This window comes from Carcharodon carcharias, chromosome 2 (genome assembly GCF_017639515.1).
Source record: "Carcharodon carcharias isolate sCarCar2 chromosome 2, sCarCar2.pri, whole genome shotgun sequence".
NCBI lineage: Eukaryota > Metazoa > Chordata > Chondrichthyes > Lamniformes > Lamnidae > Carcharodon > Carcharodon carcharias.
The window spans coordinates 233,096,873-233,119,697 of NC_054468.1; the positions used below are offsets into that span (position 1 = coordinate 233,096,873).

A 22,825-nucleotide genomic window follows, 5' to 3' on the forward strand; every position below is an offset into this window, starting at 1 on the left:
TTCTTCTCCTGAAAAGGAGGGAAGAGCATTGATTAGTGCAACTTGTACCTGGAATCTCCAGAGTGGGACATTGCAGGGCTCCAGTGTCTCCTCACCCTGCAGCTGCTGAACACTCACACAAAGATGCTAGTCCTGTCCCCCCAACCCCTTGGCCAAATGCTGCCGACACCACATTAGGCACTACATAGCAAGTAGGCACAAGCAAGTGGAGCGCAGAGGAGAGCAGATCGATCGGTGCCAACGCCACCTTGAAGCTCTCCTCCCAGCATCTCATCACCCTGACTTTGACATGTCCAGGAGTTCCAGCTCTGTGCCCAGGTGCAGCTCCTCCAGGTTACCCCGAAAACACTCATGTGGGTCTCAGTGTACCACATGCTGCGGGTGCAGAACCCATCTCTTCACCACCCTCTCAGGGTGACCTCGGCATGGGCAATATCTGCTGGTCCACCCAGCGAAGGACACATGGCGTCAATGATTCAATGTAGTCCCTACACTCAGACTTGGCGGCGGGGTGGGTGGTGGGGGGATGGGTTGTGGAAGGGTGGGGCATGGGGGGCACGGGGTGGGGGAGGGGTGGGCTGTAGGGGGGGGTGGGGGAGGGGTGGGGGTTGGGCTGTGGGGGGGTGGGTGGTGGGGGAGGAGGGAGGTGTGGGGGTTGGGCTGTGGGGGGGGTGGGGCGGGGTGGACGAGGGGGGGCGCTGGAGGAGGGGGGAGGGGTGGAGGGGTGGTGTGGCAGGGGGAGGATGTGTGGAGGGTGGCCAGGGGGGAGGGGGGGAGGAGGTGTGGGGGGGTGGCCGGGGGAGGGAGGAGTGAGGGAGGAGGGAAGGGGGGAGGGAGGGGGGGGAGGGAGGTGTGTGGGGGAGGAGGTGTGGAGGTGGCCAGGGGGGAGGAGTGAGGGAGGATGGGGGAGGGAGGAGGGGGGAAGTGAGGAAGGAGGGGGGACCGGGGGGGAAAGCCTACCTGCTGGGTTAAGTGACCAATGCCAACATGGTCCTCACCCTTCCTGAGCACAAGAGGTTATTGAAGCGCTTGCGACACTGGATCCAGCTGCTCCGCACCACATGACAGGAGCTCACCACCTCCGCCACCTCCTCCCAGGCACGTTTCACCCTGTGGGGGGGGGCCTTCTCCTCCCACCCTCGGGTACGAGGACCTCCCGCTGTGCTGCCACCCCCTGGAGGAGGGCAGCAAGGCAATCGTCAGAACAACGAGGGGCACAGTGCCGCCGGCCTCAGGAGCCACGGTTCATGCTGGGTGGGCCTTAATTGGTTCTCCCGCGTAAAATGGCAACATGGACTCAATCGCAGGCAGCCATCGGTCCTGCGCCCGCACCCGCTCCCACTCTGCCTGCCTGACAGGCAGAAAATTCTGCCCATAAAGGTTTGTGAGATTTAGCCTTGATTGTCAAGGATGCAAACATGATGCTGTTGCCTTTGTCACTTTACTCTGGAACTGACCTCCTGAAAGAGTGTCCTTCCCACTGTACATTATGGCAACACAGCACAGATTGAGCATCAAACCTCGGATCTTTCTGCCCTCAATCTCACAGCTCCTTCCTGGTGAAACTCACCGAGGCTGCAGCAAAACTTTGCCTCCGTGAGTCGACTTTGACTGGTTGTATTTCATAGATGAGACCCATGGGTGAACCTAGCAGCACAGAAATAGCGTTGTTCCCTGCAGCATTTAATCATTTCTATCCCTAGCGAGCCAAGTTTTAAAAAAGGGTGCTGAACAGCATGGTGTTAAGTCAGAACAAAAACAGAATTACCTGGAAAAACTCAGCAGGTCTGGCAGCATCGGCGGAGAAGAAAAGAGTTGACGTTTCGAGTCCTCGTGACCCTTCGACAGAACTTGGACTGTCGAAGGGTCATGAGGACTCGAAACGTCAACTCTTTTCTTCTCCGCCGATGCTGCCAGACCTGCTGAGTTTTTCCAGGTAATTCTGTTTTTGTTTTGGATTTCCAGCATCCGCAGTTTTTTTGTTTTTATCTCCGTATTAAGTCAGAGCCTGCCATGAGTGTGTGCATGCTTGAGAGAAGAACATCGTTTGAGACCAGTTTATTTGGAGCTGGCCTGGTTACACTGAGACATATGACACATGTTGTAAAGTGATACTGTGTGGATGATGAGTTACAGTGGTATGGTTATGCAGGTGTGAATTTGGTATAAGCGTAGTGTTTTGATGCTCATTAGTTTAAAATTTCCTTCTGCCAGCCCTGGTGTGACAACAAAGATTGGAGGGGAAGGAAGAAACTCTGATGATGCTGTTTACTTGGCTGATGTTCTGGGAATGCTGAAGTTGCTAAACACAAAATCCAAGATCCATCTGGTTCACCTTTTACCATCCTGGTAGCACAATAATTTCATTTTGTCGAAGCTTTTCATCTTGCACTCATCAGGACAATCACAAGGGTACCAATGTCGGGGGAAGCAACAACTTTATGCTGTTCGCTACGGGCAAGGTACAGACAGTAGCCAATCAGCCTGTGCTTGCAAAACTCAAAACACAGTGTCCAACATTAGATGTGATTCCACGATTGGACAACATTTGCAAAATAATCCTCAATGTGTTAAAAATTATGCTGACAACCAATTGAAGATTGTCAGCTGGAGTCGCAGTGTGGGGTATTTGCATGTACTAGAAGCCACATATATTAATACACAGGGCCCTGTTCTTTGCAGACAGAAGGAACATGTACACAAATTGTGCCTGTTTCAGTTAAACAAAATAAGTGACAGCCATTCGCAAGATCATTCCTCAAGGCAATACCTCGACCAATCGGGGTCAAGCTGCCTGGTTTAAATTTCAAACAATGCTTGTTATTGTGAGATTAGTCAAAAAGAAAAGGGAAGCATTCAGAAGGGCTAGAAGGCTGGGAACAGATGAAGCCTGTGGAGAATATAAAGTAGGTAGGAAGAAACTTAAGCAAGGAGTCAGGAGGGCTAAAAGGTGTCATGAAAAGTCACTGGCAAACAGGATTAAGGAAAATTCCAAGGCCTTTTATACATATGTGAAAAGCAAGAGGGTAGCCAGGGAAAGGGTGGGCCCACTCAGGGACAGAGGTGGGAATCTGTGTGAAGAAATGGAAGAGATACTAAATGAATACTTCTCATCAGTATTCACCAAAGAGAAGGACTTAGCGGTTGATTTGTCTAGGGAAGAGTATGTAGATAGCCTGGATCATGTTGAGATCAAAAAAAGAGGAAGTGTTAGACGTCTTGAAGAATATTAAGGTGGATAAGACCCCAGGGCCAGATGGGATCTACCCCAGAGTACTGAGGGAGGCAAGGGAGGAGATTGCTGGGGCCTTGACAGAAATCTTTGTATCCTCACTGGCTATGGGTGAGGTCCCAGAGGACTGGAGAATGGCCAATGTTGTTCCATTGTTTAAGAAGGGTAGCAGGGATAATCCAGGAAATTACAGGCCGGTGAGCCTTACGTCAGTGGTAGGGAAATTATTGGAGAAGATTCTTCGTGACAGGATTTACTACCATTTGGAAGAAAATGGGCATATTAGTGAGAGGCAGCATGGTTTTGTGAAGGGGAGATCGTGTCTCACTAACTTGATAAAGTTTCTTGAGGAAGTGACAGAGATAATCAACGATGGAAGGGCAGTGGATGTTATCTACATGGATTTCAGTAAGGCCTTTGACAAGGTCCCTCATGGCAGACTGGTACAGAAGGTAAAGTCACACGGGATCAGAGGTGAGCTGGCAAGATGGATACAGAATTGGCTTGGTCATAGAAGACAAAGGGTAGCGGTGGAAGGGTGCTTTTCTGAATGGAGAGCTGTGACTAGTGGAGTTCCGCAGGGATCAGTGCTGGGACCTTTGCTGTTTGTAGTATACATAAATGATTTGGAGGAAAATGTAACTGGGCTAATTAGTAAGTTTGCAGACAACACTAAGGTTGGAGGAGTTGCAGATAGTGAAGAGGATTGTGAAAGGATATAATGGGATATAGATTGGTTGGAGACTTGGGCGAAGAAATGGCAGGTGGAGTTTAATCCGGACAAATGTGAGGTAATGCATTTTGGAAGGTCTAATACAGGCAGGAATTATACAGTAAATGACAGAACCCTTAAGTGCATCAACAGGCAGAGGGATCTGGGTGTACAGATCCACAGGTCACTGAAAGTGGCAACGCAGGTGGATAAGGTTGTCAGGAAGGCATATGGCATGCTTGCCTTCATTGGCAGGGGTATTGAATATAAAAGCTGGGAAGTCATGCTGCAGCTGTATAGAACCTTGGTTAGGCCACACTTAGAATATTGCGTGTAATTCTGGTCGCCACATTATCAGAAGGATATGGAGGCATTGGAGAAGGTGCAGAGGAGGTTTACCAGGATGCTGCCTGGTCTGGAGGTTATTAGCTATGAGGAGAGGTTGGAGAAACTCGGATTGTTCTCACTAGAGCGACGGAGATTGAGGGGCGACTTGATAGAAGTTTACAAAATTATGAGTGGCATGGACAGAGTAGATAGTCAGAAGCTTTTTCCCGGGGTGGAAGAGTCAATTACTAGGGGGACATAGATTTAAGGTGAGAGGAGAAAACTGTAGAAGAGATGTGCGGGGCAAGTTTTTTACACAGAGGATAGTGAGTGTCTGGAATTTGCTGCCAGAGGAGGTGGTGGAAGCAGGTACGATAGTGGTGTTTAAGAGGCAGCTTGGCAAATACATGAATAGCATGGGAATAGAGGGATACAGACCCCAGAAGTGCAAAATGTTTTAGTTGATGGGCAATATGATCGGCGCAGCCTTGGAGGGCCGAAGGGCCTGTTCATGTGCTGCACTTTTCTTTGTTCTATGTTCTTTGTTCTTGGTAGTTAACTGTCAGTCACCATTAACTGGTGAATTCTCCATATCAAAGTCTCTACCAATCTAGTGACCATTTGCCAACCAATCAACACTCTCTCCTCGTACTGCATAAAGTTGCTGCTTCCCCTAAAAATGATATTCTTACGATTGTCCTGATGAGTGCAAGACAATAAGCTTTGACAAAATGTCTTTTTTCAGCAATACTCAAGTTCTGTGCTACCAAACAACAATTGTTTTAGTGTACCTTCACAAACATTTTCTTTTCCCTTTGGGGAATAGTGAGGAGGTGGTGGAAGGACTGTCGGACTGATTATCAACCCCTTGAACCACATCACGAACGCTCCTTCCATGAACAACAAGTCCTGGCGCAGGACTTGAACCTGGAGTTTCTGGCTCAGAGGGAGGGACACGACCCACTCTATCAGAAGACCTCCTCGTGCAATAATAGAGTTGTTTTTGGAGGAATGCATTAGCATTTTAAAAATTTGCTGACATGTTATATGAAGTATAAAAGATTGACGAATTAATCTCTTAAGACTGAATGTGTGACTTGCTGTGCACTGAATAGATTGTTTTGTTTGGTGAGTGTTCAGCACTCCATCTGTGATTAAGAGCGTGACAATGATTGTGCAATGACTTGTGATTTTATTTTATGGCGATCCAAGTCCAGCTAGTTGGAACAAATCACTGGGAGTTTCTTTAGCTGAGTCAGGTTGTTTTGCAGTTTGCCTTGATGCCCAAAAGATCTCTGTCTCGAATCTGTACAATTTGTTCTGGCGATTTGTGATTTAGGATACTCCTCCTGGTATCAGCACTGCCACGTTTCAGGAGTTTGGAATATTCTAAGTGGGTAGAAAGGAGTCATGTTTTTTCCCCCCAAGTCCTTCTCAGAATGTGGCATCACTAGTGCTGTTGGCATTTATTGCTCACCTTTGAGTCGGTGAACCGAACTTCTGGAGTCTCTGTGCCCTTTTTGTAATGGCCTTCATATAACTGCCCAGAGGGGAGGTGAGAGCTCACTTCGAGAGGTGAGAACTGGCGAGAGCACCGGGTCTACAATCAGCGCAGGGAGAGAAGGCAAGAGCTCAGCCTGAGAGGTAAGAAACGGCGGGGCTACAAACAACGTAGGGAGGGAAGGTGAGAGCTCGCTCCAAGCAGTGAGAACAGTGCGGCTTGGCAGTTTCCTGTCAGTCTGGACATGGAAAGAAAAATTGAGGTGTGACGCCACAGGGAAGCAAGTAGGTGAATGGCTGGTGGGTGTTTCCGATCTAATCCAGGGAATAAACTGGTGAGCCTGATCTTGTTTTTCAAAGTAGGGCTTATTACTACTAGTAGACAGTTAGTAGGAATTATAAGAATTAGTAAGGTTTATTAGAATTGGTAAGGTTTATTAATAATAAAGCTTATTAGTCTTGATAAAGGTTTATTCACAGTTGTAAGATTTATTAGTAGTTGCAACTTTATTAACTAACAGAGAAATGACATGCTGCTCCAATCTTGAGCGTGCACAACCTGTGCTATGTGGGACCTCCAGGATGCTTCCCATGTTCTGGATGACCAATTGTGCAAGAAGTATCATCAGCAGCAGCAACATGAGTTCCAGATTTTGGACAAAAACAAAAATACCTGGAAAAACTCAGCAGGTCTGGCAGCATCAGTGGAGAAGAAAAGAGTTGACGTTTCGAGTCCTCAAGACCCTTCAACAGTACTAAGTAAAAATAGGAAAGGGGTGAAATATAAGCTGGTTTGGGTGGTTGGGGGGGGGGTGGGGTGGTAGGACAAGAAGGGCTTGGTAAAGGGCCAGTGATAGGTGGAGATAACCAAAAGATGTCACAGACAAAAGGACAAAGAGGTGTTGAAGGTGGTGATATTATCTACGGAATGTGCTAATTAAGGGTAGAAAGCAGGACAAGCAAGGTACAGATAGCCCTAGTAGGGGTGGGGTGGGGTGAAGGAATCTAAAAAGGCTAAAAGGTAGAGATAAAACAATGGATGGAAATACATTTAAAAATAATGGAAATAGGTGGGAAGAGAAAAATCTATATAAATTATTGGAAAAAACAAAAAGGAGGGGGAAAATCGTAGAGGGGGTGTGGATAGAGGAGAGAGTTCATGATGTAAAATTGTTGAACTCAATATTCAGTCCGGAAGGCTGTAAAGTGCCTGGTCGGAAGATGAGGTGCTGTTCCTCCAGTTTGCGTTGAGCTTCACTGGAACATTGCAGCAGGCCAAGGACAGACATGTGGGCATGAGAGCAGGGTGGAGTGTTGAAATGGCAAACGACAGGGAGGTCTGGGTAACGCTTGCGGACAGACCACAGGTGTTCTGCAAAGCGGTCACCCAGTCTGTGTTTGGTCTCTCCAATGTAGAGGAAACCGCATTGGGAGCAATGAATGCAGTAGACTAAATTGAGGGAAGTGCAAGTGAAATGCTGCTTCACTTGAAAGGGGTGTTTGGGCTCTTGGACGGTGAGGAGAAGGGAAGTGAAGGGGCAGGTATTGCATCTTTTGCGTGGGCATGGGGTGGTGCCGTGGGAGGGGGTTGAGGAGTAGGGGGTGATGGAGGAGTGAACAAGGGTGTTACAGAGGGAACGATCCCTACGGAATGCCGCCGGGGGGGGTGAAGGGAAGATGTGTTTGGTGGTGGCATCATGCTGGAGTTGGCGGAAATGGCGGAGGATGATCCTTTGAATGCGAAGGCTAGTGGGGTGATAAGTGAGGACAAGGGGGAGCCTATCATGTTTCTGGGAGGGAGAGGAAGGTGTGAAAGTGGATGTGCAGGAGATGGGCTGGACACAGCTGAGGGCCCTGTCAACCACCGTGGGTGGAAAACCTCTGTTAAGGAAGAAGGAGGACATGTCAGAGGAACTGTTTTTGAAGGTAGCATCATCAGAACAGATGCGACGGAGGCGAAGGAACTGAGAGAATGGGATGGAGTCCTTACAGGAAGTGGGGTGTGAGGAGCTGTAGTCGAGGTAGCTGTGGGAGTCGGTAGGCTTGTAATGGATATTGGTGGACAGTCTATCACCAGAGATTGAGACAGAGAGGTCAAGGAAGGGAAGGGAAGTGTCAGAGATGGGCCATGTGAAAATGATGGAGGGGTGGAGATTGGAAGCAAAATTAATAAATTTTTCCAAGTCCCGACGAGAGCATGAAGCAGCACCGAAGCAATCATCGATGTACCAGAGAAAGATTTGTGGAAGGGGGCCGGAGTAGGACTGCAACAAGGAATGTTCCACATACCCCATAAAGAGACAGGCATAGCTGGGGCCCATGTGGGTACCCATAGCCACACCTTTTATTTGGAGGAAGTGAGAGGAGTTAAAGGAGAAATTGTTCAGTGTGAGAACAAGTTCAGCCAGATGGAGGAGAGTAGTGGTGGATGCGGATTGTTCGGGCCTCTGTTTGAGGAAGAAGCTAAGGGCCCTCAGATCACCCTGGTGGGGGATGGAGGTGTAGAGGGTTTGGAAGTCCATGGTGAAGAGGAGGTGTTTGGTGCCAGGGAACTGGAAATAGTTGATGTGACGTAAGGTGTCAGAGGAATCATGGATGTAGGTGGGAAGGGACTGGACAAGGGGAGAGAGAAGGGAGTCAAGATAACGAGAAATGAGTTCCGTGGGGCAGGAACAGGCTGACACAATCAGTCTGCTGGGACAGTCCTGTTTGTGGATTTTGGGTAGGAGGTAGAAGCGGGCCGTCCGAGGTTGGGCGACTATCAGGTTGGAAGTTGTGGGAGGAAGATCTCCAGAGGAGATGAGGTCATTGACAGTCCTGGAAACAATGACTTGATGTTCAGTGGTGGGGTCATGGTCCAGGGAGAGGTAGGAGGAAGTATCTGCGAGTTGACGCTCAGCCTCTGCGAGGTAGAGGTCAGTGCGCCAGACAACAACAGCACCATCCTTGTCAGCGGGTTTGATGACAATGTCAGGGTTGGACCTGAGAGAACGGAATGCAGCAAGTTCAGAGAGATTAGAATGGGTGAGAAGAGCAGAGAAATTGAGATGACTAATGTTGTGCCGACAGTTCTCAATGAAAGGATCAAGAGAAGGTAAGAATCCAGAGGGAGGGGTCCAGGTGGAGGGAGAATATTGGAGGTGGGTGAAAGGATCCGTTGAACGGGGAGAGGACTCCTGCCCAAAGAAATGAGCACGGAGACGAAGACGGTGGAAGAAGAGTTCAGCATCGTGCCGAGCCCGAAATTTATTGAGATGAGGGCGTAAGGCTATGAAACTAGGTCCTTTGCTGAGCACTGAACGTTCAGCGTTAGAGAGGGGAAGGTCAGGGGGTATAGTGAATACACGGCTGGGGCTGGGATTGGAAGACGGGAGACCAGATGTTGGAACTTGAGCAACAGCTGGCATCAAGGCAGAGCATCCATTAGGTTGGGAGCTTCATTGATAGCACATTTATAGGTGTGGTCATCCCACATCTTAAGAGTATGCAGGATGAGAAGGAATGGGTGAGCACCAGACAGCCAAGAAAGAAACAGGCAGGTCGTGCAGGAGTCCCCTGAGTTTTTTATTCTTTCAAAGATTGTGGATAGGCCAGCATCTTTATTGCCCATCCTTAATTGCCCTTGAGAAGGTGGTGGTGAGCTGCCTTCTCGAACCGCTGCAGTCCATGTGGTGTAGGTACACCCACAGTGCTGTTAGGGAGGGAGTTCCAGGATTTTGACCCAACGACAGTGAAAGAACAGCGATATATTTCCAAGTCAGGATGGTGTGTGGCTTGGAAGGGAACTTGCAGGTGGTGGTGTTCCCATGTGTCTGCTGCCTTTGTCCTTCTGGATGGTAAAGGTCATGGGTTCAGAAGGTGCTGTTGAAGGAGCCTTGCTGCAGTGCATCTTGTAGATGGTACACACTGCTGCCACTGTGCGTCGGTGGTGGAGGGAGTGGATGTTGAAGGTGGTGGATTGGCTGTTGTTCAAGTGGGCTGCTTTGTCTTGGTTGGTGTCAAGCTTCTTGAGTGTTGGAGCTGCACTCATCCAGGCAAGTGGGAAATATTCCATCACACTCCTGATCTGTGCCTTATAGATGATGGGCAGGTTTTGGATAGACAGGAGGTGAGTTGCTCTCTGTAGAATTCCCAGCCTCTGACCTGCTCTTGTAGCCACAGTATTTATATGGCTGGTTCAGTTAAGATTCTGATCAATGGTGACTTCAGTTTTGCTGGGGCTCCTTGATGCCAAAGTCAGTCAAATGCAGCTTTGATGTCAAGGGCAGTCACTCCCACATCTTTTCTTGAGTTCAACTCTTTTGTTTGGACTAAGGGTATAATGAAGGCAGGAGCCGAGCGGCTCTGGTGAGAGCATAAGAAACAGGAGCAGGAGTAGGCCATTCAGCCCCTCAAGCCTGCCCCACCATTCAATAAGATTATGACTGATCCAACCCAGGCCTCAACTCCTCTTTCGTGCCAGCACCTCATAGCCTTCAACTCCCTGATATTTCAAAAATCTATCTACCTCCTCTTTAAATGTGTTCAGTGATCCAACCTCCACAACCCTCTGGGGTAGAGAATTCCAGACATTCACTGCCGTCTGAGAGAAGAAATTCCTTTGCAGCTCAGTTTTAAATGAGTGTCCCACTATTGGGGCATCTGACTCTCCAAACAGTATTCAGTTCTGAATTCTGATGAGAGTGATGGTTCACCTGGCGAGTGCAGCCAGAGCCTGGTCCATGACACCACGAGTGACTCAGATGCACAGGTGGAAGTCAGGAAAAGCAATAGTGATTGGTGATTTGATAATTGGGAACATATAGGCCTTTCTGCGGCTACTGACGTGACGCCAGAAAAGTGTGTCGCCTCCCTGGCACCAGGGACTAAGGATGTCATTGAACAGCTACAGAGCTTCCTATGGAGGGAGAGGGTGAACAGCCAATGGTCGTAGCCCACATTCATACCAGCGACATAGCCAGAAAGAGGGACGTGGTGCTGAAGTCAGAATTGAGGGAGCTAGGTAGGAAATCAGCAAGCAGGACCTCAACGTTCATAATCTCCAATTACTCCCAGTGCCACAGGCAGGTGACTGTAGAAACAGGAGGATTAAGCCATTTGAATGCACGGCTAAAAAGATACAGGAGGGAGGGCTTTAGATTCTTGAGACATTGGGACTGGCTGTGGGGAAAATGGGACCTGTACAGGCCAGGCGGAGCTGAGATTGAGTTCCTTACAAGGCATTTTGCTACTGCTACTGGGGAGGTTTTAAACTAATTTGGCAGAGATGTGGGAGCCAGGAGATGGTATCAGAGCAGAATACCAAGTAACACACACCACTGGAAGATTGGTCACACTAGAGTAGGGAATAGTAACTTGCTGAAAAAAGAGAGAGACATGTCAAAGCTTTTTGTCCTGCACTTATCAGGACACTTTGCAAGAATACTAATATTAGAGGAAAACAGCAATTTATATTGTGTGAGCAGAGAGTGCTGATTGGTTGGCAAGTGGACTAGAGGTGTTATCATGGACACTGCAGCAATTGATTGCGACTGACAGTTAACTGCCAAGCATTGTTTGAAATTTAAACCAGGCAGCTTGACCCTGATTGGCATTGCTTGGCAGTTAACTGCCTGTCACCATCAACTGGTGCATTCTCAATAACAACTGTCTCTACCAAATTAGAGTCCACTTGCCAACCAATCAACATTCTCTTCTCATACAGTATAAATTGTTGTAGTCCCCATATATTTGTATTCTTGCGAAGTGTCCTGATGAGTGCAAGACGAAAAGCATTGACATGTTTCTCTTTTTTCAGCAATACTCAAGTTCTGTACTACCAAATGACAAATAGTAACTTATTGGGTGGGATCAGAGTAAGGGAGAAAGTAATCAAGTCTAAATCAGGGTTAATGTGCATGTATGTGAATGCATGGAATTTGGTAAATAAGACTGGTGAGTTATCGGTGCAGCTTGCCGTGCAGAAATATGATGGCGATAACAGAGACCTGGCTCAAAGAAGGGTAGGACTGGGTGCCAAACATTCCTGGGGATACAAGGTGTTCAAAAAAGATAGGGAAGGAAGGAGATGGAGGGAGGTGGCAGTAGTGATTAAGGAGAGCATTGCAATGCTGGAGAAAGAGTATCCCCAGAGGAATCAAGGACAGAATCAATTTGGCTAGAGATAAGAAACAAAAAAGGTACAATTACATTGCTCGGTGTCGTCTCTTAGCCGCCTACTAATGGGAAGGATGTTGAGGAACAAATTTGCAAGGAGATTACATAGAAGTGCAAAAATTATAGAGTAGTTATAATGAGGAACTCGAATTATCCAAATATAGGCTGGGATGGTCTTAGCGTAAAGGACAGAGATGGGCAAGAGTTCCCAGAGTGTGTTCAAGAAAATCTTCTGCAGCAGAATGCTTCCAGTCCAACGAGAAAGGAGGCACTGCTAGACCAGATTCTTGAAAATAAGGTGGGCCGATTAGATCAATTGTCAGTGGAAGAACATTTAGGAGACAGTGATCATTGTATCATAAGGGTTTAGGCTGACTATGGAAAAGGACAAAAGAAAATCCAGAGTAAGAGTAATTAACTGGGGGAAAGCCAACTTCAATGCGGTAAGAGCAGATCTGGGCTGAATAAACTGGAGTCAAAGTTTGGCAGGGAAAATGGTATCTAAGTAATGGGCTACCTTCAAACTAGAGATGGTTCGGACACAGCCATGGTATATTTCCTCAAAAGGGAAAGGTAGGGTAAACAAACCCAGAGCTTCCTGGATGACAAAAGAGATAGAAATTAAGATAAAGAAGAAAAAGTGGCTTATGACAGGTGTCAGGTAAAAAATACAATTGTGAACTAGGCTGAATATAGACAGTTCAGAGGGAAGGTGAAAAGGCAAATAAGAGAAGCAAAGAGGGAGTATGAAAAGAGACCGGCAGCTAACACAAAAGGGAACCCCAAAGTTTTCTATCAGTATATAAATAGTAAAAGGGTGGTAAAAGGAAGAAACAGGGCTGATTAGGGGACCAAAAAGGGGATTTACAGATGGAGGCAGGGGCCAAAGTTGAAGACTTAAATTAATGCTTTGCACCTGTCTTTACCAAGGAAGAAGATGTTACTCAGGCCATGGCGAGAGAGAAGAGGCAACTCAGACACTAGAAGGGTTTACAGTTGATATGGAGGAGGTATTGGATGGGCTGTCTCTACTTAAAGTTGATAAGGCACCAGGACTGGATCACATACATCCAAGGATAATGAGGGAAGTGAGAGTGGAAATTGTGTAGCTGCTGGCCAAAATTTTTCAGTCTTCCTTAGACTCAGGGGCAGTGCCAAAGAATTGGAGAATTGCTAAAGTTACCCATCTTCAAAAGAAGTTGTAATGATCAGCCCGGCAGCAACAAGCCAGTCAGTTTAACTTCAGGAAGACATTTAGAAACAATAATTTGGGACATAATTAAGTCACAGGAAAGTCAGCATGGATTTATTAAGGGAAAATTGTATTCAACTAATTTGCTGGTGTTTCCTGAAGAGGTAACAGAGAGGGTTGATAAAGGTGATGCTGTTGATGTGGTGTACATGGACTTCCAGAAGGCATTTGATACAGTGCCGTATTGTGAGCAAAATTATAGCTCGTGGACTAAAACCGACAGGAGCAATGTGGATACAAAATTGGCTAAGTGACAGGAAACAGAGAGGAGTGGTTAATGGATGTTTTTCGAGCTGGGGGAACATTTGTAGTGGAGTTCCCCAGGGGATCAGTGTTGGGACCCTTGCTTTTCCTGATATATATGAATGATCTGCACCTTGGTATAGTGGGCACAGTTTCAAAATTAGAGGATGATACAAAACTTGAAGGCATCGTAAACTGTGAGGAGGATAATTTAGAACTTCAAAAGGACACAGACAAGTTGGTGGAGTGGGCGGACAAGTGGCAGATGAAGTTCAATGTGGAAAAATGTGAGGTGATTCATTTTGTTAGGAAGAAGGGTACAACTCTAAAGGAGGTGCAGGAGCAGAGGGACCTAGATGTATATGTGGATTGAAGGTGGCAGGACAGGTTGAGAGTTTAATTAGGTTGAGTGTATGATTAATAAAGCATACAGTATTCTAGACTTTATTCATAGGGGCATAGAGTAGATAAAAGCAAGGAGGTTATGTTGAACTTGTATAAGGCACTAGTTCAGCCTCAGCTGGAGTATTGCATCCAGTTTTGATACCACACTTTTGGAGGATTGCACTCATTGGAGAGAGTGCAGAAAAGATTCACGAGAATAGTTCCAGGGATGAGGAACTTCAGATACCTAGATGTTTTGGGGAAGTTGGTACTGTTTTCCTTGGAGAAGAGAAGACTAAGAGCAGATTTGGAAGAGGTATTCAAAATCATGAGGGGTCTGGAGAGAGTAGATAGGGAGAAACTGTTCCCATTGATGAAAGGATCAGGAATCAGAGGGCAACGGTTTAAAGTAAATGGCAAAAGAAGCAAAAGCGAAATGAGGAAAAGCTTTTTAACACAATGAGTGGTTAAGGTCTGGAATGCAGTGCTTGAGACTGTGGTGGAGGCAGGTTCAACTGATGCATTCAAGAGGGAATTAGATGATTATTTGACAAGAAATGATATGCAGGGTTACAGAGTGAAGGCAGGAGAATGGCAGTAAGTGAATTGCTCATTCAGTGAGCTGGTGCAGACTCGAAGGACTGAATGGCCTCTTTCTGCAATTTTTCTGTAACAATTGTGTAATTCTGTGAGCTGAGTGACTTGCTAGGCCACTTCAGGGGGCAACTAAGGGCCAACAGTGTCAATGTGGGACTGGGGTCCCATGAAGGCTCAGACTGGGTAAGGACGGTAGGTTTCCTTCCCAATCGGACATTAGTGAACCAGTTGAATTTTTACCTTCATTGATGCTGCTGTTTATTGCCAGATTTCCTTTTAACTGAATAGCAATTCTCAAACTCCCTGTGATGGGTTTTTAACTCTTGTTATCTGGAAGAGGCGGTGGGAGACAAATTGGGATTCTGCAAGTTGAAATCCATGGTTTTAATTTGCCATTTTTTCCTTTTTACTTCTATCTGCTCTTTCAAGTGGATATTAAAGATCTCAGGGTGCTATTTCGAAGAAGGGCAGGAGAGTTGTCCCTGGTGTTCTGGCCAATATTTATCCCCCAGTCAACATCACTAAAAATACAGATCATCACATTGCTCTTCATTGGCTGTTAAGCACTTTGGGACTCTGTGGGTTGGCACCCCAATAGTACAGCACTCCCCCAGTAATTCACTGGGAGTGTCAGCCTGGATTTTATGCTTAATTACCATTTGACCTTGTTAGCTTTAAGTGTGGGGAAAAATGCAACATATGAAAGTTGTGCTGAAATTGGGTTGGGGGGTTAGGTATGACCATTCATCCTTGTTAAGTGGATTTTCTAGCTGACTTGGCTTTATTTTTATCCCAAACTTTAACATTGTGCCTGGCAACTGATTGTAAGATAGTCCTGATTGTAGCCAATTTTGAGATTGTTATTCACTGACTTTTGGGATATTTAGAATAATGTAAGTAAGGGAAAAAAAGGGATTAATTAATGATCTCATAGCGAAGGTGCCCCTAGGTAGCAGCTTGAATTTTACATTCAGTTTGAGGGAGAGGGGTCCAAGACTATGTTTTTAAACTTAAATAAGGGCAATTATGAGGGCATGAAAGCAGAGCAGGCTAAAGTGAATTGGCAAATTAATTTAAGGGATAGATCTATAGAGATGCAGTTGCAAACATTTAACGGGATATTTCAAAATGCACAGAATAGATACATTCCAACAAGTAAATAAAGGTCCAAGGGACATTCACATAGTCCATGGTTAACTAGAGAGGACAAAGATAGTATCAAACTTAAAGAAAAAATATATAATTATGCAAAGACAGGTGAAAGGCCCGAGGATTGGACAGAATATAAGGAACAGCAAGGGATGACTAAAAGATTAATAAGGAGGGAAAAATTAGAGCACAAGAGAAAACTAGCCAGAAATATAAAAACAGATAGAATTTCTATAAATATGTTCAAAAGAAACGAGTTAACAAAGTGAGCGTTCTTTCCTATAGAAAGTGAGTCTGGAGAATTGATAATGGAAAACAAGGAGATGGCAGATGAATTGAACAGGAATTATGCATCAGTCTTCATATTAGAAGATACAAGTAACATCCTAGAAGCAGCTATAAATCAGGAAATAAATCAGGGAAAGGAGGGAGGAACTCAGGAAAATTACAATCACCAGGGAAGCGGTACTGAGTAAATTGCTGGAGCTGTGGGCTGACAAGTGCCTGAGTCCTGATGGACTTCATCCTACTGTCTTAAAAAAAGTGGCTAGTGAGATAGTTGATGCATTGGTTTTAACTTTCCAAACTCCCTAGATTCAGGAAAGACTCAATTAGATTGGAAGATAGTAAATACAATTCCATTATTCAAAAAGGGAGGGAGACAGAAAGCGGGAAACTACAGGCCAGTTAGCTTAACATCTGTCATAAGGAATATGTTAGAAGCTATTATTAAAAAAGCTATAGCAGGGCATTTGGATAAGTTCAAGGTAATCAAGCAGAGCTAACATGGTTTTGTGAAAGGGAAATCGCGTTTAACCAACTTACTGGAGTTCTTTGAGGAAGTAACGTGCTCTGGATAAAGGGGACTAGTAGGTATACTGTACTTAGATTTCCAGAAAGCATTTGATAAAGTGCCACAGCAAAGGTTATTGTGGAAAATAAAAGCTTATGGTATAGGGAGTAATATATTGGCATGGATAGAAGACTGGCTGTCTAACAGGAAGCAGAGAGTAGGCATAAACGGGTCTTTTTCTGGTTGGCAGGATTTAATGAGTGGTGTGCCACAGGGATCAGTGCTGGGATCTCAACTGTTTACAGTTTATATAAATTACCTGGACGAAGGGATGGTTGCCAAATTTGTTGATGACACAAAGATAGGTAGGAAAGTAAGTTGTGAAGAGGACATAAGGAAGCTACAAAAAGATATAGATAGGTTAAGTGAGTGGGCAAAGTTCTGGCAAAAGGAGTATAATGTGGGCAAATGTGAAATTGCCAATTTTAGCAGGAAGAATAAAAGAGAGGCATATTATCCAAATGGTGAGAAGATGCAGAGGGACCTGGGTGTCTTAGTGCATGAATCACAAAAGGCGAGTATACAGATACAGCAAGTAATTAGGGAAGCTAATAGAATGTTAGCATTTATTGTGAGGGGAATTGAATACAAAAGTAGGGAGGTTAAGCTTCTGTTATACAGGGCACCAGTGAGACCACATCTGGAATACTGTGTACAGAATTGGTCACCTTATTTAAGAAAGGATGTAAATTCATTAGAAGCAGTTAAGAGAAGGCTTAGCAGACTAATACCTGGAATGGCTGGGTTGTCTTATGAGGAAAGGTTGGTCAGACTGGGCTTGTATCCACTGGAGTTTAGAAGAGTAAGAGGTGATTTGACTGAAACATGTAAGATCCTGAGGGGACTTGACAGGGTGGATATGGAGAGGATGTTTCCTCTTGTGGGAGAATCTAGAACTAGGGGTCACTGTTTAAAAATAAGGGGTCGCTCATTTAAAACAGAGATAAGGCAAATTTTTTTTCTCTGAGGGTCGTGAGTCTTTGGAATTCTCTTCCTGAAAAGATGGTGGAAGCAGAGTCTTTGAATATTAAGGCAGAGGTGGAGAGATTCTTGGTAAGCAAGGGGTGATAGGTTATCGGGAGTAGGCAGGATGCAGGTTTGAGGTTTCTATCAGATCAGTCATGATCTTATTAAATGGCTGAACAGGCTCGAGGGGCTGAATGGCCTACTCCTCCTTGTTCATATGTTCGTAAAACCTCTTTTGAGACAGTCACTTTCAAACCCTTGGTATCTGCAAACATATGTCACCAAATGGCATTTGAACTGGGTTTGACCTTGAAAGCTACATTGGTCCCATCCCAATGGGGAGCATTTGCAAAGTGACGCAGAGTTGGGTTCGCAGCTGAGTACAAAGGTTTTTTCTGCCCCCTCAGGTGGATATAAAAGATCCCAAGGCACTATTTGAAGAAAAGGAGAGTTTGCCCAGTTTACTGACTATTACTTTCCTCAAGCAAAACAAATTATCTGGTCATTTATCTTGGTGCTGTTTTTGGGATCTTGCTGTGCATCGCCTGGTAGTCGTGTTATCCTGAATCTCAAATCGCGAAACTTTGATAGTTCTTTGACAATGTAGCTTTTCGGAATGTTGCGAAAAGTGATATGTAAAATACAGGCCATTTCCTTTATCTCTCTTGGTGTGGAATGTCAAGTAAACCTAGAATCATAGAATGATCACTGTACAGAAAGAGACCATTTGACCCATTGTGTCCACTGGAGTTTAGAAGAGTAAGAGGCGATTTGATTGAAACATGTAAGATCCTGAGGGGACTTGACAGGGTGGATGTGGAAGAGCAGCTCAGCTAGTCCCAAGCCCCATCGTATGACACATTTCCCTTCTGGTTATGTCATGCTGACATGCTTAAAAGCATATTACAACAAGATACCACTGACAGGACCAGCATTTGTTGCCCATCCCTAATTTCCCTTGAACTAAGTGGCTTGCTTGGCCATTTCAGAGGGAAGTTAAGAGTTAACCACATTGCCCTGGGTCTGGAGTCACATGTAAGCCAGAACAGGTAAGGATGGCAGATTTCCTTCCCTAAAGAGGATTAATGAACCAGATAGGTTTTTACAACAATCGGTGATAGTTGTCATGGTTACCATTACTGAGACTAGCTTTATATTCCAAGTTTATTATATTTTAAATTCATTAATTAAATTTAAATGCCACCAAAAATGCCATGATGCGATTTTGAATATGTGCTGTTGAGTAGGGTCAGCTTGGACATTTGGTTTTATGATGACCACTGGTGTGTGGGAATGACTAATCTGTAATAAACAAATGTATTCCCCACATCCCAGCGAGCCAACTTCCTGTCAGTTCTATGAGCCTTTAGCTGATGAACTCTGATACACAATCCTCTTGCCAAATGCCTTCAGAAAGTACAAACTGTTTATATCCATAGAGATAGTCTGTGTGTGCTTCACTTGATCGCTACATAAAAAGGCTATGACATTCTGCCTTCAGCAACAAGCAGTCTATTCCAAACATCCTGTGGACTATGGGCAGTCCTGGGTACTGGGCTCATGCAGTTCTCTTCCCAGAACTGGCCCATTAGTTAGCTAAGAGAACACAATTGATATATTCATTCTGAGGATCAGGGTGTTACTGGCAAGGCTGGTTTTTATTGCCCACCCCTGAGAAGATGGCAGTCACTTTTGTTATGATGTGGCAGATGACGTGTGCCAGTTGGATCAAATCCACGTGGGAAACCTGATCACGCAATCACAGCTGTTTCGCAATTTATTTTATTTCAAGATGCTTGCCTTGAATTCAGAAGTAATAAGACTTCCATGACTTCAGAGGTTTTTTGAAAACCAAATTAAACATTTATTAACAAAAGATTTCAAGCACATACGTAGATCTACAAATTACCACTATAATAACTCCTAAAACCCCAAATTAATCTGAGTCCCGGTTACACCTCTGTTAAAGAAACAGTAAAAAGCAGATTTAAACAGACTAGGCAAAGTAACACGATACCCTGGACAGTGGAATTCAAAGTGAGTTTTCTCAGCTTCGGCTCCTGTAGACAGCAACTTGATGCACAGAGGCTGGAGACTTTTCATGCTTGTGTCAATTCTAAGAATGCCTTCTCCTCCTTGACACACAACCTCATTCTCCTTTACACATGTTTTCCTCTTTTATTGCAAATTCCATTGTTCCATATGTCTTTGGAACTTTACCTTTCTCATAATATAAATCTTTCATAGTGCTCATATTATCAGTAAGCTTTGGGAAAAATGAACACACTGTTTGGCTTAGCCTCTGTTGGCTATGTGTAACATCTTACCATCTCTTTGAAATTCAAACCAACCTAATTTATCTAAAAATGCAAATTTTTCTTACACCTCGCGATCTAAAACTTCAGCCATGTTTGAATATTTAGCATTTAAAACCTAGTTTCTTTTTGATGCAACAAAGCCTCCAGACCAGCTGTCTCCAATTCCATTAAATCACACACACACACACACACACACACACAGACACACACACACAGAGAAACTATCCAAACCCCACTATTAGCCTACCTTTACAATAAATCACAATTTTATGAGAATTATTATGTTTACATGACATCTTCCTGAACCTTTCGTTGAGGTCTTATACAATGAAGTGGCCATTCCAGAGGACTGTTAACAATCGATCACGTTTCCCACTTTTTTTTAAATAATAATATAGAGGATGGCAGTGAATCGAGATGACTAGAGAGAACACACGGTGAGGGAGGAAAATTGAAATTGCTAAATGATTCTATTTAAAATTAAAATAGTTCTGTTTATGACGTTGAACATTTCCCAATCTAACCCTTCTCCTTTAGTATTTGTCTGTATGTCCTTTATTTAATATAAATGATTCTTACAGCCTTCTGCTTGTGATCATTCCTGTTAATTAAATGGAAAACTGAACTCACTCTCATTTCTATTGCAGATGGAGCAGGAATATTGGTGACATGTGCTGGTATCACGGTGACTCTGAACCTATGTTTTTTTGTTTTGTTAACATTTCATCCCTTGTAGCAGAATGAGTCGGCTCTTTGTTTCACTCGTTCATTTCATCATAATACTGGCTGCTGCTCAGGGCTTTACAGATGGTGAGTATGTGGCTCTGTCTGCCTGTCAGCGCCTGTCTGCCCGTCAGCTTCTGTCTGCCTGTCAGCGCTTGCCTGTCTGCCAGCTTCTGCCTGTCACACTGTTACTCAGTATGCCCTCCCCCCCCCCACCCCCGCACACCCCCCCACCCACAACCCTGCGTTGTTGTTCTTAGCTTCTTAGACAGTCTCTTGGGATCGAGGATGACTTGCTTCCAGTCCAGTTTGACGGGTTCTGAGATGGTTGATAAGTCCAATGTGTGACCTGCCACATATAGGGAAGGTGGTGTTTGAAGGGTTGGGTCGATCGGTCAATCGGAGTTTGTGCTCATCTTCCAACACCTCGACTTCGTCTCTGCATGTTCCTGACGAAGTTGCTCGAGGGTTTAGTCTTTTATTTGCTTTTAAAGAAATGCCCTCAGGGGCGGTGGATTAATCTGTCTGGTTAACCTACAATCAGTGCCTTCCCGATTAAACCGTCTCCATTTTGGTCAGTCACCACCCAGGGGCTCCCATGAGTCAGTGGGTTTGACCTCTTCAGGGGTGTTTTGAGGACATCCCAAAGCATTTCCACTGCTCTCCTGGGAGTCCCCTGTCACGATGGTGTTCTGAGCAGTGCATTTGCTTTGGGAGTTTGGTGTCAGGCACACAAGCAACACATCCCACCCTGCGGAGCTGGTTTTGCGATTAGCCCCTCGATGCTGGACCTTTTTTGCCAGTGGATTTGGAGGATCTTGTGAAGGCCCAACTGGTGGTGATTCTCCTCCAGTGCTTCAGGGTGCCTGTTGTAGCTTGTCCAAGTCTCCAAAATGTATAGGATTTCAGGGATCACTGTGCAACTGACTATTTCTATTTATTTTAATCCAGCTCCCTCATACAAAGTAACTTCTCCCCCCACCCCACCACCCCTACAGTGCCCTGTATTTCTACTGATGTCAATCCAGCTCCCTCACACTGTCACTCAGTAACCCCTCACCCCAGCGCCCTGTGTTACTGACTGTATCTCTATTGATGTTAATCCAGCTCCCTCACACTGTCACTCAGTAATCCCTCTCCCCCCAGCGCCCTGTGCTACTGACTGTATCTCTACTGATGTTAATCCAGCTCCCTCACACTGACACTCAGTAACCCCTCTCCCCCAGCGCCCTGTGTTACTGACTGTATCTCGACTGATGTTAATCCAGCTCCTCTCACTGTCACTCAGTAACCCCTCTCCCCCCAGCTCCCTGTGTTACTGACTGTATCTCAACTGATGTTAATCCAGCTCCCTCAAACTGTCACTCAGTAATCCCTCTCCCCCCAGCACCCTGTGTTACTGACTGTATCTCTACTGATGTTAATCCAAACCCCTCACACTGTCACTCAGTAATCCCTCTCCCCCCAGCGCCCTGTGTTACTGACTGTATCTCTGCTGATGTTAATCCAAACCCCTCACACTGTCACTCAGTAATCCCTCTCCCCCCAGCGCCCTGTGTTACTGACTGTATCTCTACTGATGTTAATCCAGCTCCCTCACACTGTCACTCAGTAACCCCTCTCCCCCAGTCCCCTGTGTTACTGACTGTATCTCTACTGATGTTAATCCAGCTCCTCTCACTGTCACTCAGTAACCCCTCTCCCCCAGTCCCCTGTGTTACTGACTGTATCTCTACTGATGTTAATCCAGCTCTCTCACACTGTCACTCAGTAACCCCTCACCCCAGTGCCTTGTGTTACTGACTGTATCTCAACTGATGTTAATCCAGCTCCCTCACACTGTCACTCAGTAATCCCTCTCCCCCCAGCGCCCTGTGTTACTGACTGTATCTCTACTGATGTTAATCCAGACCCCTCACTCTGTCACTCAGTAACCCTTCACCTCCAGCACCCTGTGTTACTGACTGTATCTCTACTGATGTTAATCCAGCTCCTCTCACTGTCACTCAGTAACCCCTCTACCCCAGTCCCCTGTGTTACTGACTGTATCTCTACTGATGTTAATCCAGCTCTCTCACACTGTCACTCAGTAATCCCTCACCCCAGTGCCTTGTGTTACTGACTGTATCTCTACTGATGTTAATCCAGCTCCCTCACACTGTCACTCAGTAACCCCTCTCCCCCAGCGCCTTGTGTTACTGTCTGTATCTCTACTGATGTTAATCCGGCCCCTTCACACTGTCACTCAGTAACCCCTCTCCCCCCAGCGCCCTGTGTTACTGACTGTATCTCTACTGATGTTAATCCAGCTCCTCTCACTGTCACTCAGTAACCCCTCTCCCCCAGTCCCCTGTGTTACTGACTGTATCTCTACTGATGTTAATCCAGCTCTCTCACACTGTCACTCAGTAAT

At 45.5% G+C, this 22,825-nt stretch overlaps 1 protein-coding gene across 4 annotated transcripts in view; it reads left to right on the forward strand.

The window, feature by feature from the left end:
• Positions 1–22,825, forward strand: part of LOC121269797 (butyrophilin-like protein 8) — a 58,321-nt gene that overhangs the window by 17,269 nt on the left and 18,227 nt on the right. For all 4 annotated transcript variants that reach the window (XM_041174757.1, XM_041174744.1, XM_041174747.1 and 1 more), the window contains exon 2: positions 20,337–20,499. In XM_041174757.1, coding sequence (XP_041030691.1) covers positions 20,430–20,499 — 70 coding nt within the window. In that variant the 5' untranslated portion in view covers positions 20,337–20,429. The remainder of the gene's footprint in view (positions 1–20,336; positions 20,500–22,825) is intronic.